The sequence below is a fragment of the Battus philenor genome, unplaced genomic scaffold (assembly GCF_028537555.1).
Source record: "Battus philenor isolate CCGP_79_NKW_IND1 unplaced genomic scaffold, ilBatPhil1.0.hap1 SCAF_11, whole genome shotgun sequence".
Taxonomy (NCBI): domain Eukaryota; kingdom Metazoa; phylum Arthropoda; class Insecta; order Lepidoptera; family Papilionidae; genus Battus; species Battus philenor.
In genome coordinates, this window is record NW_027181673.1 from 7,165,819 (window position 1) to 7,183,441 (window position 17,623).

Genomic DNA, 17,623 nt, shown 5'->3' on the forward strand with positions numbered 1-17,623 from the left:
TATTGATGAGCCATCGTTTGCCGACCCCTGGTTTAATAAATTCGAAAATGTATCTGTTAAATTTTGACATTATTAGCGGTGTTTGAATTAAGCTTTGATCAGTCTGATAGCCATTAACAAATTTTTCGTTTCAGGACACGAATTCGTAAATAGATCATTTATTTAATAAAGGCTTGAACTTTATAGCATCAAAATATTTCGCCTAGTTAAAATTCCTAAGTAAGGAAAAACTTCCATAAATTACGTTAATTTATTTATTCCTTATACATGTAGTTACGCTTTGAGAAATATTTAAATTTGTAAATAGTACTGGTAAGTTATGTTTAATAATACTTTTCATATGTTATTCACTGTGAATTCCAAATAAATTAAGGAGAACATGACAACATTTTTTTATTTAATTGCCATATCCATTTTAAAATACACGAGATACCAATATTTTCTCCATAGAAATACGTAGTTTGTAGCAATTTCTTAATTTGTACATACTTTTATAGGCTTAATGGTACTATGACATTATTCCGACAGATATTTTAGGAACGAGCATTTTGTCTTTAGTATTTTTACCGAAGATGTTATAAATACCATTAACTTTTTATACATAAATTTATGTTAATAAAAATGTAGTAAGGTTTAATTACAATAGTAAAACCAAATTGATATATCTGTATATATAACTAATAAGTTTTTAGTAAAATAGTATCTGTGGTATGTCATCAATTCGGTGACTTTTTTTCAGCCAATAAGCGCCTACTGCAAAGTACAGGCCTATCATATAGATCGCCATAATGACCGCTCATGCTGTGCCCGCTAACAGTCTAGTAATCTCCCACCAACTTAACCATATTGCTTGTCCACCTAGTGGGCGACCAGCCCACGCCCTTTTTATCGGCTCGTGGTCGCCACTCGAAAACCTTTCGGTCCTAACGGCAATAGGTTGCACGGGCGCCACCCACTGCCATTTCAGACGAGCAATTCTTTGAGCTACTTCATTATGTGTATGTTTTGGACATTATTTCCTAACACGGTAGGCAGTCATCATCACGGTAGTACCTTTTACTCTCGACAGTGAAGTTGATGAAATTACTGGAAGATGGAGATCGATTGACGATCAATGCTTTCAACCTAAATGTTATATATAATAATAATATCGAGTTCAAATATTCTGTTTAACTAGATTATTCTATCCTTGTGTTGTTGGGATGGCGTAACCTCCATAGGATCTATTATATGCGTTTTTTCATCTTTGAGATATTGCAATTTTCGAGATGTTACCTAGATTACTACTATAACTTTTCCTTCTTAAAGTAAAAGACGGTTTCACAACAACGTATATTAATACACACAATACAAAAAGAATAAATTATATAAGGTACACGAACACAGGTAAAAGTAATTATTAACAGAGTAAAAAAAAATATTGCTTAATTCGTTGTGTTGTCTCCCAAAAGTTATCAAAATTATAAAATAATGTAAAAATAATCTAATATCAAAGGTTTTTTACAGAGTTTCGGTAGAGTAGGATTAATCTCATTTGTCTGTGGTGGGAAGTTTTTCTAGAATGTTTTCCAGGTACTTTATGGCACCGTCCAAAATTTGCACTTCGCATTGCTTGAGCAGTTTTATATTTTTCCTGAAAGAAAAACATAAATATTTTTTTCTTTAATTTTCACATTATAAATTAGTACATTAGATTACATATTAAATATATTATCTTTTATTATGTTAATTGACCTATATGGTCAAAATTAAAAAAAAGACTCTAACATCTCTTTTGTAAAGAATTAAAGCGATAATTGTTTAAATCAAAAAATGTCAGCATTTTATTTGTGGTTGCTATTTGGAAATACTATATATAAAACATTTCATAATTTTTTTGACTGAAATGCTTGGGCTGTTTTGGTTCTGGCAGCAACGGGTTTGGTTCGGGCGCCCGACAGGACTGAAACCTGACTTGACAATAGCTATAACCGGACAACAATAACTAATATTACAGAAAGTATTAGCAGAAAGAAGCTCCAACTTCTTCTTCTCAGGATTCTACCTAATATGATAGGAGGTTGGCAACTTCTGTAATATAAAAGCCGATCTCTCCAACGAGACCGTTTGGTTTACAAATAGGTTTAAATATTTTTATAGGAGACTTATCGCAATATCGTAGCATTGACCGGAGATTCAGAAAGCGCGGTATTATGGAGGTTCTAATTTTGAAGGCAGGCCATCTCCGTTTAACGAATTTAACACATGCGCATATTTTACAATGGTTCCTTTCGAACCAAAACAATACATACGTACTATTTTTTGTAGCTTTGACAGGATTGGCGACTTAACCACAATACAATATAAACGACTAATAGGAATTTTTTACACGCACTATAAATCGTCGGTATCCTCTTTGAGAGAATGCTTGGGACCAAGCAGTGAGAACATTATAAGAATAATATTAAATTATCGAGTTCACGGAAAAATAGCACAACTTACCTATGCGCAGTGTCGGGGGGAGATTCATCGGGGTTCTTCTTATAGGAGGCGTGTATAAGCTTGCACCTCGTTAGTAAATACGTGTAAGCACGCCTGTCTAATTCAGCACCCACTAATTCTACGCTGCTAGGGTCCGAAGATACCAGATCCCCAGGAAGACCCTCAGCTGACCATTTTTTTAGTTCCTCTGCAATCAAAGGACATATCCCAATAGCTTGTAAAAGTCGAGACTATATACAAAATTTGTGAAAAGTATGGATATAATAATAAATAAATACAAGGTATAAAACTACGATAACAGCGGGACAAGGATGCAGTATAAAGTATTATATAGTATTAGTATAGTGTACTAACGATGGATCGTAGTAATTAAAGTAATTTTTAATTTATTTATAATAACAAAAATGTATGGTTTGAGGTTTCTCTATATTTATGTGCAACGAATTAAAAATATCGTGTGTCATTAAACATTAAGTATTGTGCCCGCAACAGAAAACTTATTTTTGTAACTAAAAATAAAAACGTTTGTAAATATTCATAAATGAAAAAACATTTCATTTTTGTATTAAACTTGTTTTGTATTTTTTTTCTATTGGAAAATTTATCTGACAGGTCAATAAATGATTTTATTTTAGTTTTTGTATTACGTGTTTATAAAACTAACATTGGCGTGCTCGATTTGAAATAATTTTAATGCTGTTATAGAGGAGGTTGATATAAGCATACTGTAGTAAAGATAGACAGTTATATATTGCAGTTGATGGTTTCTTCTTATTGAACTTAAGTAGAGTAGTTTGGAATGGCCACTGGAGTCTTAAAGTTCTAGTGGAGACTTCGGACAGACAAGCGCAGCGTAGAACATACGACGACAAGATGGTCAGACAAGCTTGTCAAGATCGATCTTAATAAGCTAGCCGTTTCTTACCGTTCCTTTTGTGACTCTATAAAGTCCTATGTTTATTTGTGGACGTCCTGCGACTATAATAGTGACATTATATTAATTAGTCCGTAAACAATACTCACCTTGATTCATGTTAAATATCCGTATGAAAGCAAGTAGTTCAGGGCTAATTGGCGAGTCGCCCTGGTACAGGTTGAAGTGTGTCACACCCGCTAAACCCAACTTGCCCAGAAGCAACAGCCTCGTCTCTCGGGCCACGTCGCCGGAACTCACGCCCAACGACAGCGAGAGAGTATCATGCTGATTGTTAGGATAGACGAACCTTGAATTAAAATATTTTTTTAAACGTTTACTTAAATTAATAACTTGAAAGTATATATTAAACTTCAGTTACAGAAAACCCTGTCCCTTTCAGACGCAAGTTTAAACGTTTTGATTGAATCACATTATCGTTGTTCCCAAATCGTGACGGTAATTATAAAATACTTCTTAAATTTTAAAGTTTTTAACAATTATGGGGACCTTAAACTAGACTTGAGTTTTTGCTGTTAAGAACCAAAAATTCTATGAGCGCGGAATCATGGACTTACCTAATGGAAAATGAAATGAAAGACGTTTAATAGACAAAATTTCATATTTATATAGAAATAAAAAATAATTTTATGTCACACAAGACTTGTAATGACTTTCTTATTAATTCTTTAAACCTATAATTAAAAATTTGCTTATGTTTAGTTTTCTTTTTAAAATATTTTGGAAACTCAGAAATTAATAAATTTAAATAACAATTTAAATTTATTAATAAATTAAATTTTTCTTGAGACAATCATAGCCAAGTCTTTTACTACCGATAGTTTCCTTAATGTTACATCGTACTGAATTTCGTAATAAGTTGTTTATCTAAATGTAATCTACCAACTTACAGTTAGCATACAGCTTGCGTTTAAAATTAAGTTACAAGTTATTTTATTTTTTTTGGTTCACAACTCGGAATATTTACCAATCATACTTAACGCCCAAAAAGAAAAAAAGAAAAAAAAACAGGTTAATTCCTAAAATATAGTCATCACAATTTGCAAAAAAAAGGATGTGAAGTATAGGAGGACCAGAAAGTAATGTCGCTTTCTGAACAACAACCTTTTGCCATCTAGTATACAATCAATAGGTTTTTCTGTAAAATATGTCGACAGAAACGACATTACTTTCTGGACCCCCTAATAGATAATAATCTTAATCAATGAAATGAGGATATAGATATAATAAATAGAAGATATCGAAGCGAAACATTTACGTAATGACAAATTTGGTTTTTCTGAAAAAACCTTACAATGGAAAAATATTTACATAACATGATGCAACCAGTCGGTAACTGGCTTCGGGTTATGAACAGATTATATCACATTGCGTTTGGCTTAGAATACAATAACGTTGCATGCGTTGCATATTGTTTAATATTGTAGGGGTACCATACGTAATTCGAAACATCGCTAATACTTCCATAACTGTTAATCATCAAACTCATCCACGATAACTTTCAGTAACCAAAGCTAACTTAATTATCTCATTTTATGTATTATCAATTATATTACAATTTATAATATTTTCTCATTTTGATATTGCGTCGTATAGAAACTGGTAATAGTTCTCATGTTAAAAACAATTTTGAAAATGCGATAATGCTAACATAGATACTGTGGATTTTGTGTTATTGTTAGGAGGGCCTTACGTGATTCCAATGAGGTTATGTTCTGTTGCATAAACTTTCTAACGTAATGTGCATACATTACATTAAGGCTCATTTCTGAATCTACGCCAACGATAATTGTGTGTACTGTATGCGTTGCATAGAACTCATGGAATAAATGTCCCAGGTATTAAAATTTTAAGTTGAACTTAATATTTATTTATAGTTGGAGAGGGATTGTCTTAATTACTTCTTATTGTGTGTTGTTGTACTTGTTATGGATGTAAAAGCTTTGATGGGGTGAATGATACAGCATGTTTGTCAGCAAGACTAATAATTTATAAAGTGGCCAATAACTTCTGGCATTACAAAATCTGCAGGGACAGTTAGTAAATAATTATTAACTTTAACACGTATTAATCCGATTTTGAAAACGCTTTTTTTTACTATATTATCATTACGTGATTTATTATTTCTAAAACTATTCATTTTGGATCGGATGTATCGCACATCAATAGACAGTAACTGAGCTATAAATTCTCTCTAGAGCCTTTATATCCATAACCAATCATCTTATATATTGGTGTGTGTACCTATTTAAAATCAAACGCGCTAAGTCTTATTAAGTACACTCTTTTACCGTGATGTGGTCCATGTTTCGAAATATATTAGTAAGATGCCTTGTAAAGTGACCGGTACTATTTTTTTATAACTCTGAATTTGAAAACAGTTGTCTTAAAGACTATAAATAATATTAAAATTATTGAATAGATTTTTTCATTATCTAAATGTCGTTGTTATAATGTCGTGTAATATTTTTACATTACTCACCCGTTGTGCAGAAACAGGTCCGCGTTAGATCTTCCTCCATAGAAAATGAATATTTGCTCTCCGGCCTTAAACTCGCGCAAAGCGTAACATTCTCCCTGGTCTTTTTCCTTATTAAAGTCAGTCGTAATCTAGATTGTTCATGAAATAAAATAATATTTAAGTTGAGAGAAAAATTTTCTATGTACTTTGGTTTGTAAGTATAGTTTGCAGCTACATCTTTGAGTAAAAATAAATAAACTTGTTCTTAATTCGTTTTTTAAGAGCTGTACTGGTACAACGTTAAAATTATTTTACATATATTTTGGAAGGATTTAAATTTTATTCAATATTTTTTTCCAAGTGTGTGTAGCCAATGATGACATATACATCCGAATCGTATATGATGGGTTTTATAAGCACAAGGTTACCAAAAGAATAACGGATAGGGCAATTCTCAGATATCGAAACAGAAATGAGGAGATCCGCAGAAGAACTCAGGGCACCGACGAATTACTTGTCTGAAGTGGCAGGGCTACCGTCGGACTTTTGGGGCTGAAAAGTTGTGGAGTAGCGACAATTAGCTGGTAGACGAGACACCACAAAACTAGGTGAACTGAAGAAATAATCAATATCGATAGGTGCCGGTCGCGCAAGAGTCTCGCAGTAGACATCTATCGACTGACATTACGATGTTTATGTACTGTAATAAATAATATTATAAAACAGGAAGACGTCAAAAACACTCACTGGAACCAATAACAGTGTTTGCATATTCTAAGAGAGAGCTGGCGCGTGTTTTGCTACGAAATGACGCACCTGAAATGCCTTCCTGACAATTGTTTGTGACGTAACTGCAAACTATGCAGGTGAATACAAAGAAGCCGACCATTAGTCAAGAAATGGTAAACAATAACCGATAAATGTATTGAAGAAAAAAAACGTTACTGGATTAGAACACTTTCATTGAGTAATTTGTCTTAAAATTCTTTTTGGACATGAATTAATATATTTAATGGCGCATTTGAAACCCGTTAGTCTAAGTTGAAGGATCCACAGGGAGCTTAATATGATTCTACTTTCTGTCAAATTCGGGTCATTTGCTTTTCAATATATACAAAGTGGTCACTAATAGTTATCCTAAACAGTAATAATATTAATTAATTAATAACGGTACAGGATGATTAAAATTATGATGAAAAGGGACTATAATTTCAAAAAAAGTTTTGTATACTATAAAACAAGTTCGACTTGAATGAACACTTTACCGTGCAACAGTTTGTTTTCGGAATTTGAATATAAATTTAGATAAATGAATGTGTTTTTTATGATATGTATAATTTGGTGTTACATATCAGTATATAGATCGCTTATTTAGGCATTTTAATGAACTCTATTTAAAAATTCAAACATGAACAGGGGTTTTAAATGAATCCAATATGGATACTAAATATCAAAGACTGTGCTAGTTAAGACGGGAAAAGTTGTTTAGAAGATTAGAAACGCCATGACGTGTAACATCGTGGTATGGTAGTAATTTAGTCACTAAAGTTTAAAAAAAAAGATGCTCTGGCACCACCATGTAGTAAGTTTGCGCAAGCCAAATTTATTACAGTAATAATAGCATTACCACGTTGATAACAGGTGTCACATTAATCTCACCTTGCCATGTTCATGATTGCACATGTCCCAGAGCGGTATGAATGCATTAGTAGCACTATCGGCGAGATGTATGATATTTTGCCGAGTCATCACCGTTGAAACTGCCCACCTGAATGATAAAGACTTATCAATGAATATATTAAAAATAGAACATGAAGATATTTCTATAACATTATACAAAATATTATAAATATAGATTTAATATAATTTTTAAAACAGGTGTACATTGAGAAACAAAAAGCTTAGACTGAGCTGTCATAATATAAAAAATATGGCACTATACGTAGCATTAACTAAAATAACTATTAGCCATGAAGCTATGCTCCGGAACCAATCAGTGAGTATCAATGAGAGGATTGTACACTACACAGTCCAGTGGATTGCCACACTGAAGTTGCAATTGGCAGATCACGTATCGCATGGAATGCCGCTTTGGCCTTAAGGTTCTGGAGTGGAGACCATGGACCAGCAAGGGCAGCGTAGGACGACCAATCACAAAGTTGTTAGGCTTGCGCACCCACACGACCTCGTTAAGGTCGCCGCCAGACACTGATTGCAAGTCGCTTCCAAACGATCTTATTAGAAATTTATGGGGGACGCCTATGTCACGCAGCCGAAGTTATACGGCTAAAACAATGACGATGATCTATATTTTACCTCTTTGATCTAAAACGTTTACTAACTTAGGAAACATTTTCAATGCATTAATGGTGGTCCGAGTATTATAACAGAACACAACTATGAGAATAAGCAAGCGAAAGTCAATTACGTCACGTGAGTAAAAATAAACACAATTAATACAAAGTAAACATTTCTCAAGAATGTTTCCTTCCTTTTGTTCATATGCGTTATGGCACACATATGTCTAATTGAAACAATACTGCATAAATGTAATTTAATTACTCGATATCGAAGAATCGAAAGCTGCCTAATAAACATAAAAAAGAGATAGTGGCAAGTTACTGCTTTTAGCGGGCGTAAACGATGCACAAAAACGAGTGCCTCGCTAATCGATTTAGCGTCGATAATCGAATAAAATCGAAACAAAACGCGAGTGTCAACAAGCCGGCGGACGGATAGAAATGGTATTTTCATAACAGCAGCACGCATTAACAGTCGCCGGGCATTTATGAATGCTTCCTGCAAACTCACGCACGTTCACTAATAGAACAAAAAAAAAAAAAAACAAATAACCACTGTTTGTTGTTTAGCAAAATTCAAAACGGACACTTCAAATTGCAATGATTTTTAAATTAATATAATCTTTTAGTAATATTGATTCACATTGATATCGTATAAAATATATAGTATTAATATTTTACACGCACATTACATTTATACCAAGAAAGTATTTACAATCATATAACCTTCAATATAAGCTTATTTGACAACGTATTCATTGCGAATGTGATTGGGTTAATAGATAGATCATTTGTCAGCAGAAAGCTCTAAAGCTTTTACATCTTTTTCCAATTAACCCTGTAAAACCTTATCGTTCCACGTATCTTTTCTACAGTGATGCTACAGGTAGTAGTAATCCGAATTTTCAAAACGCTTATTGTTACTATATTATAAGGCTATTTATTTTTCGTGAAACCATTGCTTTTTATTGGTTACAGGCAAAGCTCAAATAATTCTTGTTTCACTGTTTCACATGATGTTAAACGAAGACCTGGTCTTCGATGATAGATGCTTGCCTAGAAGATACCTTTTCACTCTCTACTTAAATAATGCCAAGTTGTTGTTAACTGGAAATAACGACGCCGAAAGGTTGACCATTTCTTGACTGTTTGCACTATGAAAGTAGTAGCAAAACTAGAAGTGCGTGTTAAATGGATTTCAACTGTGTATAGATGTCGTGAATCCGTGAGTCTTCACGTCCGATGGAAGAAAGAACATGGAGAAACTTATTAATGTAACATCGGCGCACACTCTCCAAAATTCAATTTATAAAACACCGAAAAACTATCAACTTTTCACATATGTCAACAATAGTTGATAATAACCAATTTTTGGTTGATAATAACCAACAAGCCTCTTAGCTGGTCTCTATGTGGAACCCAAAGCTTCGATACAATTTCGTGGGTCTATCCTTTAGATGGCTAAGGCAATCTTCACATAACCGAACTTGTGCTATATACAGATTGTTTCACAAGACTTTCCCTGAATACCCAGGTTTTTGGCAGCTAACTTAGTTAACAAATAACAATTTAGTTAGTTTATTTCAGATTATTGGACAAGGCATACATTTATTGATAACGTTTGAGCTATATATTCACCCTTTTAAATCTCATGCTTATAACCAATCACGTAGCCTAAAAGAATTCAATCTACAAACCATAAATCATATTGCATTAAAATTTTCATTGGGTCCACTTCATAGTATTATTATAAATTATGTTAATACTTAGTGTAGGCTTTCACGGCATTCAATACGTCAAGTAGACATTGCGCGTTTTACGTAAATATCATCTCGTTGAAAGTGACAGTGCATTGTCTCCGAAAGTAATATAATCTGTCAATGGCTCCCAAACTTTGTATTGCCGCTGTTTAATAACACTATTATTAACAATTTAAGGCGTTACAACGTTTAAATAATTTACGAAGGCATTTTTTTTATTATTTCAAAGTGCATTGCATCACCTCACATATAGGAATGACAAAACATCAAGAAGTCACAAAAATTTCTTCCATATAATTCGTTAAAAACTTGTTTGATTATCATGAGTAATATTCGCGTAAATCTAAAAAGTAAACGTTTTACATTCAACGATAATTTGTGGTTTTGTAATGATCTCTCTTTGAAGCCTTAATCTTGTTGTTCCACGAAGCTTCTGCATCCATTGAAGCAAATAATTTGACAGCCCAAAGGCTCTTCGACAGTAAATAAGCTCAAGAGCCTAGTCTAAACTGAACTTATTCAGCGCTTTGAAACTGAAATGCTAGCAATCAAACATCATTTATCAAAGGTCAAAAAAATACTAGGATAAAATTTACGAAGTACCTAAGCTTCGTGCGGTATGAAGATAGATTTTTTTAATGACTCATTCGTAATTATTTTTCACTCTTTGTGAATAATAACGATGTCATTTCATTCGCGGTGTGATCAAAATCGAGCCAGTATTTAAAAACTTAGCTGCCATGATCAAACATTACTTTTCATTTGATTAATGACTTGGAATATACACTTATCTTAATAATCGAATAATCGAATCTAGATTAAAAAAAATGTTGAATTCGTAAAAATAAACTAACACTTTTATTTTACTTACCAACTCCAAATGTATTGTTAAATTACGATGTAATAGTTTGTCTATTTAAAATTACGAAATTATTTCTTCTTAATGAGATTATTGATGATATTTTATTCGGTAATATAAAATCCTTTATAAACATTTAGTAATAGACATTTAAATTTCGTGTATAAAATTGCAATCGCACACTAAAATGCATTACCAAAATGTATTATGAAAAAAAAATCTGTCAACGTGATTTGAGAAGCGTTGTTCAACATGTATTACGCTGTGTATCATAGAAAACATTGCACATATTGGTAAAGTTTAATGTTTTAAGTTTATATCATAGTAAATTTTAAAATTAGAACACCTAAAGTAAAATAGACACCACAACAATATAAATTAAGTTTTTGTTTGACATGCACAGTTGCAATAATAACTATAGATTTCGCACACAAGAAAGTAAAAGTAATTTCATGGGAAACTGTACGAGGGTAACAATGACCCACGACTCTCATTCGTGGTGTCTCTTCGAACAAATTGAGAGTATTCTCAGCTTGTTAGTCTGATGTATGTACATAATTCTTAACTGTTTCTAAAATCTTTAACGGTTATCTGAAATGCTAACATATCTTCATAGTCAATGTCGATGTATAGGTCTTTTGATAGAATAGTATTGGCAAGATTCGCTTTTCATTGCATTTAATTTGGTCGTCATTTCAGCCCATACACGCCTACTGCAAGGCATAAGTCTCTTCCAAAGATGTTTATGAGGATATAAATATCATAATCGCTACGCTTAGCAGACTAGTGGGCGATCGCTGTGTGATGTAATAGTACGGAAGAATGCTAGAAACTTATTTGTGAGCAGTAGCAATCCTTTATAATTAATGCACAAAGTGTGAGTTATTAAATTATATAAGATTGTATCCCGGGAATTAAAATCGCGACCTACGATCGCGTCTCCGTCCTTTACCTCTGGGCTACCACTTATTAAATTATAACTTTATACAATATTCCTGGTAAAAGAGAGTTTCTCTATATTATTTTGGATAAATATACTTAAATCCAAATAGACTGAATTCCTAATGTCTTGTAATTAAACTGTCCAGTCCTATAAGTATGAAATTATTAACTAAGAAAATAATCATATGGCCCATTCTTAAACTATTGTTAACGAGCTATGGGTTAGAAAGGCGAAGCATTCTATAACTTATTTAAGGTATGATTATACGTTTAGGCTTTTTTACTTCGTTATATTTTTATCAAAACTATGAAAAAAAAGCAATTATAATGACATTGTCAGAGTCGAAGTAAAAATACGAACGAGAATTAATTACGAATACTATACCAAACAGCATATATCGTGAAAAATTTACGTTTTCGACAACCCTTTATTTATGATTTATGAGAGGAATTAGAGTAATTTTCAAAATAAAAACTGAAATTTTATTAAAAGAGACGTTAAACGATAGTTTTGTTTCCCGAAACTAAATTTTCTATCGCTCGACCGTTAATCGGTGATCAAATGAATAAATTCAACATTGTGTACAGGTGTTCCAACAATTTATGTTAATCAATCATTAACTAGAGATTAATCGTAAATTAAATCGGGCCATTCGGGAACTGGGTGATTGTGTTATTAGACCGACGTCTTGAGAATCAAAACTAATAACCACCACATAGACGAATGACTTCGTCACTGATGCGAGAATTCCGACTTTCTAAGCGTTAGGCGATGCGGCGGCGGAAGGAATTACGTGTTTTAATTCACGACGTACTGATAACAGAGTAAAACATGGCCACCTGCTCCTAAGTCAACGGTTATCTTTGAAACTCGCTAGAAATAAATATCTTTTTTATTGAATAAAATTAACATTTATACTTAATGAATATAATAACGAATGATATTTTGATAATTCAAACTTAAATTCTCAAAGAAATAAATCTAATAAATATGTTTTTTTTCAGAATAAGTATTAACTTCGATATTATAAACATTATAGTCATCATCACCTTCATTTAAGTCATAGCAAGTCCACAGCTGGACATCCGCATAGATTTCAAATAGAATCGGTTGGATGCATTATAGTAGGTACTGTTTATCAATATTTTTTTCAGAAAAATCTATTTTAAATCGAATCGATAATCGAATATTATAAAACAATCGTTAGCCTTTGTTAAAATGGTAATTTTTAAAAAAATAAAAAAAATTCTTGGATATTATACAATGATAGAACAAATCTATAATAATGCAGAACTGATGTATAAGCAGTTCTGCCAGTAACGCCGTAAACGGACGCACTAGAAAGCTGTGTAATTACATAAATTTTCGAATATCATCGATCTCGGCAAAACGTTTGAAAGTCGATTATATGGTAGAATATACGATATGCGTTATAAAATCAATCGTGTTCATTTAAATATTTTTTTTAACTTAAAACACCATGTGTTACTTATGTTTATAGTTTTTTTTTTAATATGTACACCCTAAAGTGCTCTTTTCTTCACTTCTCTCATCTACATTCGAAGGTTGTCTAGTAGAGACCACATCATGCGATAAGGCCGCCTGTACCTCTGTATAAATTGTTCAAATTTTGGTTATTTATTTATTTCTTATATTTCCTTTTCAATGTAATTTTATTGTCACTCAAGTGTACAATAGTGTTGATAAATACTTTATTTATAAATGAACATTTATTTACGACTTCTATACTTATATTAATTGTTTTCATCATATAAAAAATTGAGATGTGATTAATAAATACAATGAGTACAATTTAATAGGTCAGGGATGAGCAACACGCGGCCTGTTAACTATGTTTATGTGGCCCGCCAAAAATTTTTAAAATTGAATATATTTTATCGACTTTCTTTCATCAATATATTGTTACAAAATTAATTATAATAAAATGGTCGTAACATGCCAAACAAAAAATATTAATTGATAATAACCAGTGATCAAAACTATGTGATGTACGATTAGAAAGCTGCGTACGTTTTATTTATATGTCTGTGTCGAAAAACGTAAAATTTCTGATTAAAATGTTCAGGTGTAATTGTTTTTCCGTAAACAATAAACAATATAATAATTGTTTATTTTTATTTTGTATTAAAGTTAATATCACGGGACGGTGCACCTTGTTAATTGCAATGTAAGCGCAAAAAGCTCACTCGTAAATTGCTAATTACCTTTAGTAATATAGCAAACTAATCACTGGTTTTTTTTAAAAAGTAAAAGCCTTTCATCAGCCAGTAGCAATTACTTTTTTTCTTCTGCTCACATCTGCACTGGATGCTCTGATTACGTCGCACGATGTCATCACCATGTGTCTACACTTATGTAACATAATGTAGCGAGATATTGCTAGAAATCTAGTCGAAAGAAACATGTGCATTGTAACCAAGTAATATAAACTGATCTATCACAGATCAGTTTATATTATTTGGTTACAAGTTTTTACTAGTTGTTTATAGTGCATATTTATAGACGCTTTGACTGATCTCCGCGTGATTTCTTCTAACATTACGTATTACACAAAATTACGTTGATGAATAAAGGTAATTTTGAACCAAAAAAAAAATGTGTTTTCTTTATTAGGCCCGATACTATTCAGCCCATGGGTAATTATGCAAATATGCATAGTCACACAATTTAAACTTTACGGTTTCTGGAAATAGTAACAGTACTAAATAACACAATTACTGACACTATATTGATATGTTTCAGACCTAAAAAGGCACCAAGAAGAATATGTGACAATTGTAGACTAGTTTGTTTCGAACATTTTTTATTTTTAGGATTTAAGATGATAATAATTAATTGTATTATTATATACTATAATTATTTTAGGTTGAAAACAAAGCTATTTTATTTATTTAGGATGGTTATAATGTTACGATTACGTAAAAAGTGAAATAATTGTGATAGTTCATATATAAAACAATAAAAAAGAATGATTAAAGCCGAAATAAAGAATTATTCAGCTTCAACGCATGTGCTAGCACGAATAGTAAGCAGATAAGCAAAAGGCAGCAGTGTTTTTACTCTGATGTTCACATTTTTGGGACTCGTGTTTGAAGGATATAATATGAAATGATAAGGTTTAATTGCATAGATTAACCACTGTTTGGTTACATCAGGATATTCCAGATACATTTATGTACAAAATATAAAAATTACATAACATTATAAAATTGTTTTTTCTGTGTGTATTTACTAGTTAAAACAGGAATAAATAACTCAAATATTAAACAACATAACATCTATCATAACGCAAAGGTTTATGCTAGACCTAACACGATTTTACATAGCTTTTTTGCTCTTTTTTCATAATAAAATAAATAAAATATTTTCTAAAATACTTTATTAAGCTTCTGTGCAATTTTTTGGTCTTTTTTAAGAAAATAGAATGTTTAAAATAAAAAATAATAATGAAAATCATTAAAAAAAAAACAATGAAATCGATAGTTGAATGAACATAATATGCTTAAACACGTATAACTATCCAAAAATGTGGACTTTTAGGGTGGCCAGCACCTCTTTATTAAAAGTAAGCTGTGGTACTTATCAAGTATGAAGTAATATTTCTCGTATCGCTCCACCCGCTGCCACTTTAGACTACCAATTCTTCTACGTCGTTAAATGTGGTACTACCGATCTCTTATTTTTTAAATCGTTACAAAGCTTCGAGCTAAGTCCTCTGAGTTATTGTCTGAGTGACCTTGATTCTTCTCATAAGGCCATTCGTAAACAAACAGGTCATAGATCCATAACTCATCACTGACAACACGCCCTGATGGTAACCCATGTTATTCGTAGTTTATGTTTGACAATAATCTTGAATTTAAGCAATAACTTTGGTACATATGTCAAAAATGCCTAACCGGTGATGAGAGAGTGTATACAGATATCTACCCGTAAGACGCATTCCGCGCGGTAGACGACGCGACGCGCGTGCGCATTCCGTTTCACATCACACGAGCATTGGTCCAGGCATCATACATACTTGTGCCATGTTTATAAACGGAAATAAAAAGTTTCAATAACTGGCGAATACTTCATCGGACGGTCCATTCGTGTAGAATTTACTGAACAGTAGAACACGCGATGAACTTACATAGATGTAAACAATAACAATTCATAGAACCCGAGATAAGGGTTCTTAATGAATATTTTGAAAACGTTTTTCTATTTTTGTCCTGTTTACACTGCAGTCTAAAAAGCATTTGCACATTCCGCGGTTTCGATGGAGCAATGTATGGGGCGCCCAGCGCCTAAAAGCACTTTTATCGAAACTCAGGGCTTCACTGAAGAGTCTCCGCTCGGGACGCTACATAATACAATTTCACCGAATCGAAACACCGTCGGACTATAAGGTCACTATTAAGCGGACCATGGCTTGATTGTCACATTTAAAGGCTAACCTAAACTTATTAACCAAAAAAAATGTTGAACATATAGTATAGCAATTAAATTTTAAAACTATCGGCCTTTTGTATGTATGTGTAACTTTGTATTAACATAAAATATAAAAATCAATTATTTTAAAAGATTTTTAATTCAACATAGTTACTAACACTCTCAAAATAGATTACTACATTAGTAATAGGATTAATATTTTAATTAGTAAATCTGATACGAAATATTAAGCCAGGCATCAAGTTTTTTCACCAATAGCTTAATTATATGAAATCATTGCAATTATCTATAATCGACAGCTTAAAATTAAGTTTACGTTAGTTTGTAACGCGACACCTACTTAGAAAAACTAACAAGAAACTTAGTAAGTATTGTAATTTGTTTAATGATTGTATTAATCATTTTTTTGTCAAAATTGGTACATTTTATTTCTGACCATCTTTATCATAAACACACTCTGAAGTAAATATAATAAGAATAAGCCTTTGGCAGTGTCTGTGCTTAATAATTTTTTTTTAGTTTATAAAGGGATATATTTACCGCATCGTATGACAGCTTGTTACATAATTGTCTACATTTATCTATAATTGATTAAGACACATATAGAGCCTAATAGCGGGTACAGCGAGTTCATTTTTATTCTTTAAATTACATTGATGGAAATTAATTGTCTTATTTGTCGTATTTTCTTAAATATTAAAAATGTAATATAATACTTATATAAAGTATAATAATAAAAATATATCAGGCAGGTTGTGATGACAAATAAATCTCATCATTTTTACAGCAATGGCCTAATATCACTAATATCACCTACAAAACGTCATCAAATAAAATAGCCCTTGTATAATAATAAAATAGTCACGATATATCGTATAAAATGCGAAGGAACTTTTTCAGCAATTTATTACAATACGACATATACTATATTCATTATAATATACTGATATAGCTTATGCAAAATTTTACAGCCTTTTATCATAATTGCGGATGTTTTTTTAACATAATTATAAATAATAACATTTACAGTTTTATGAAAATATTTGTAATAATTGTGTTCCGTTATAAAACAAACAAAAGCATCACGTTTGAGATTCAATTATTTCGTAGTTTATGTAAATCGGGGAGAAGAAAGGAGCGGCTTTTCTTTTTTTCATTGCTTACATGCATTGTTCAATTTTCATCTTAGTACAAAGCCACGCTTTGTGGGCTGCCTGTCGTTTCCACTCCGCCATTCGAACGTATCGAGCTGTCGCGAACTAACGCGTGCATATCACTTTCGTATTTAAAAAAGGAGGGAAACTTGCGGAAAAAATCCGTTTTTTTTTTCTATTGAACCAGTAACAGACTTAATTTGCCTGCAGAAAATTCTTAAAGGCATGTTTAAAAACTAACAGTGATAATGTGAAAATAAAAAGAAATAATCAAGT

The 17,623-nt window shown here is 32.0% G+C and overlaps 1 protein-coding gene across 1 annotated transcript in view; it reads right to left on the reverse strand.

The window, feature by feature from the left end:
- Positions 1–1,377: 1,377 nt before the first annotated feature.
- The window catches only part of Setd3 (SET domain containing 3), a 32,595-nt gene continuing 16,349 nt past the window's right edge, over positions 1,378–17,623 (reverse strand). Inside the window, exons 5-9 of the mRNA XM_068772768.1 lie at positions 7,536–7,644; positions 5,898–6,025; positions 3,505–3,704; positions 2,482–2,668; positions 1,378–1,633 (exon numbers count right to left, since the gene is read on the reverse strand). Coding sequence (XP_068628869.1) covers positions 1,531–1,633; positions 2,482–2,668; positions 3,505–3,704; positions 5,898–6,025; positions 7,536–7,644 — 727 coding nt within the window. The 3' untranslated portion in view covers positions 1,378–1,530. The remainder of the gene's footprint in view (positions 1,634–2,481; positions 2,669–3,504; positions 3,705–5,897; positions 6,026–7,535; positions 7,645–17,623) is intronic.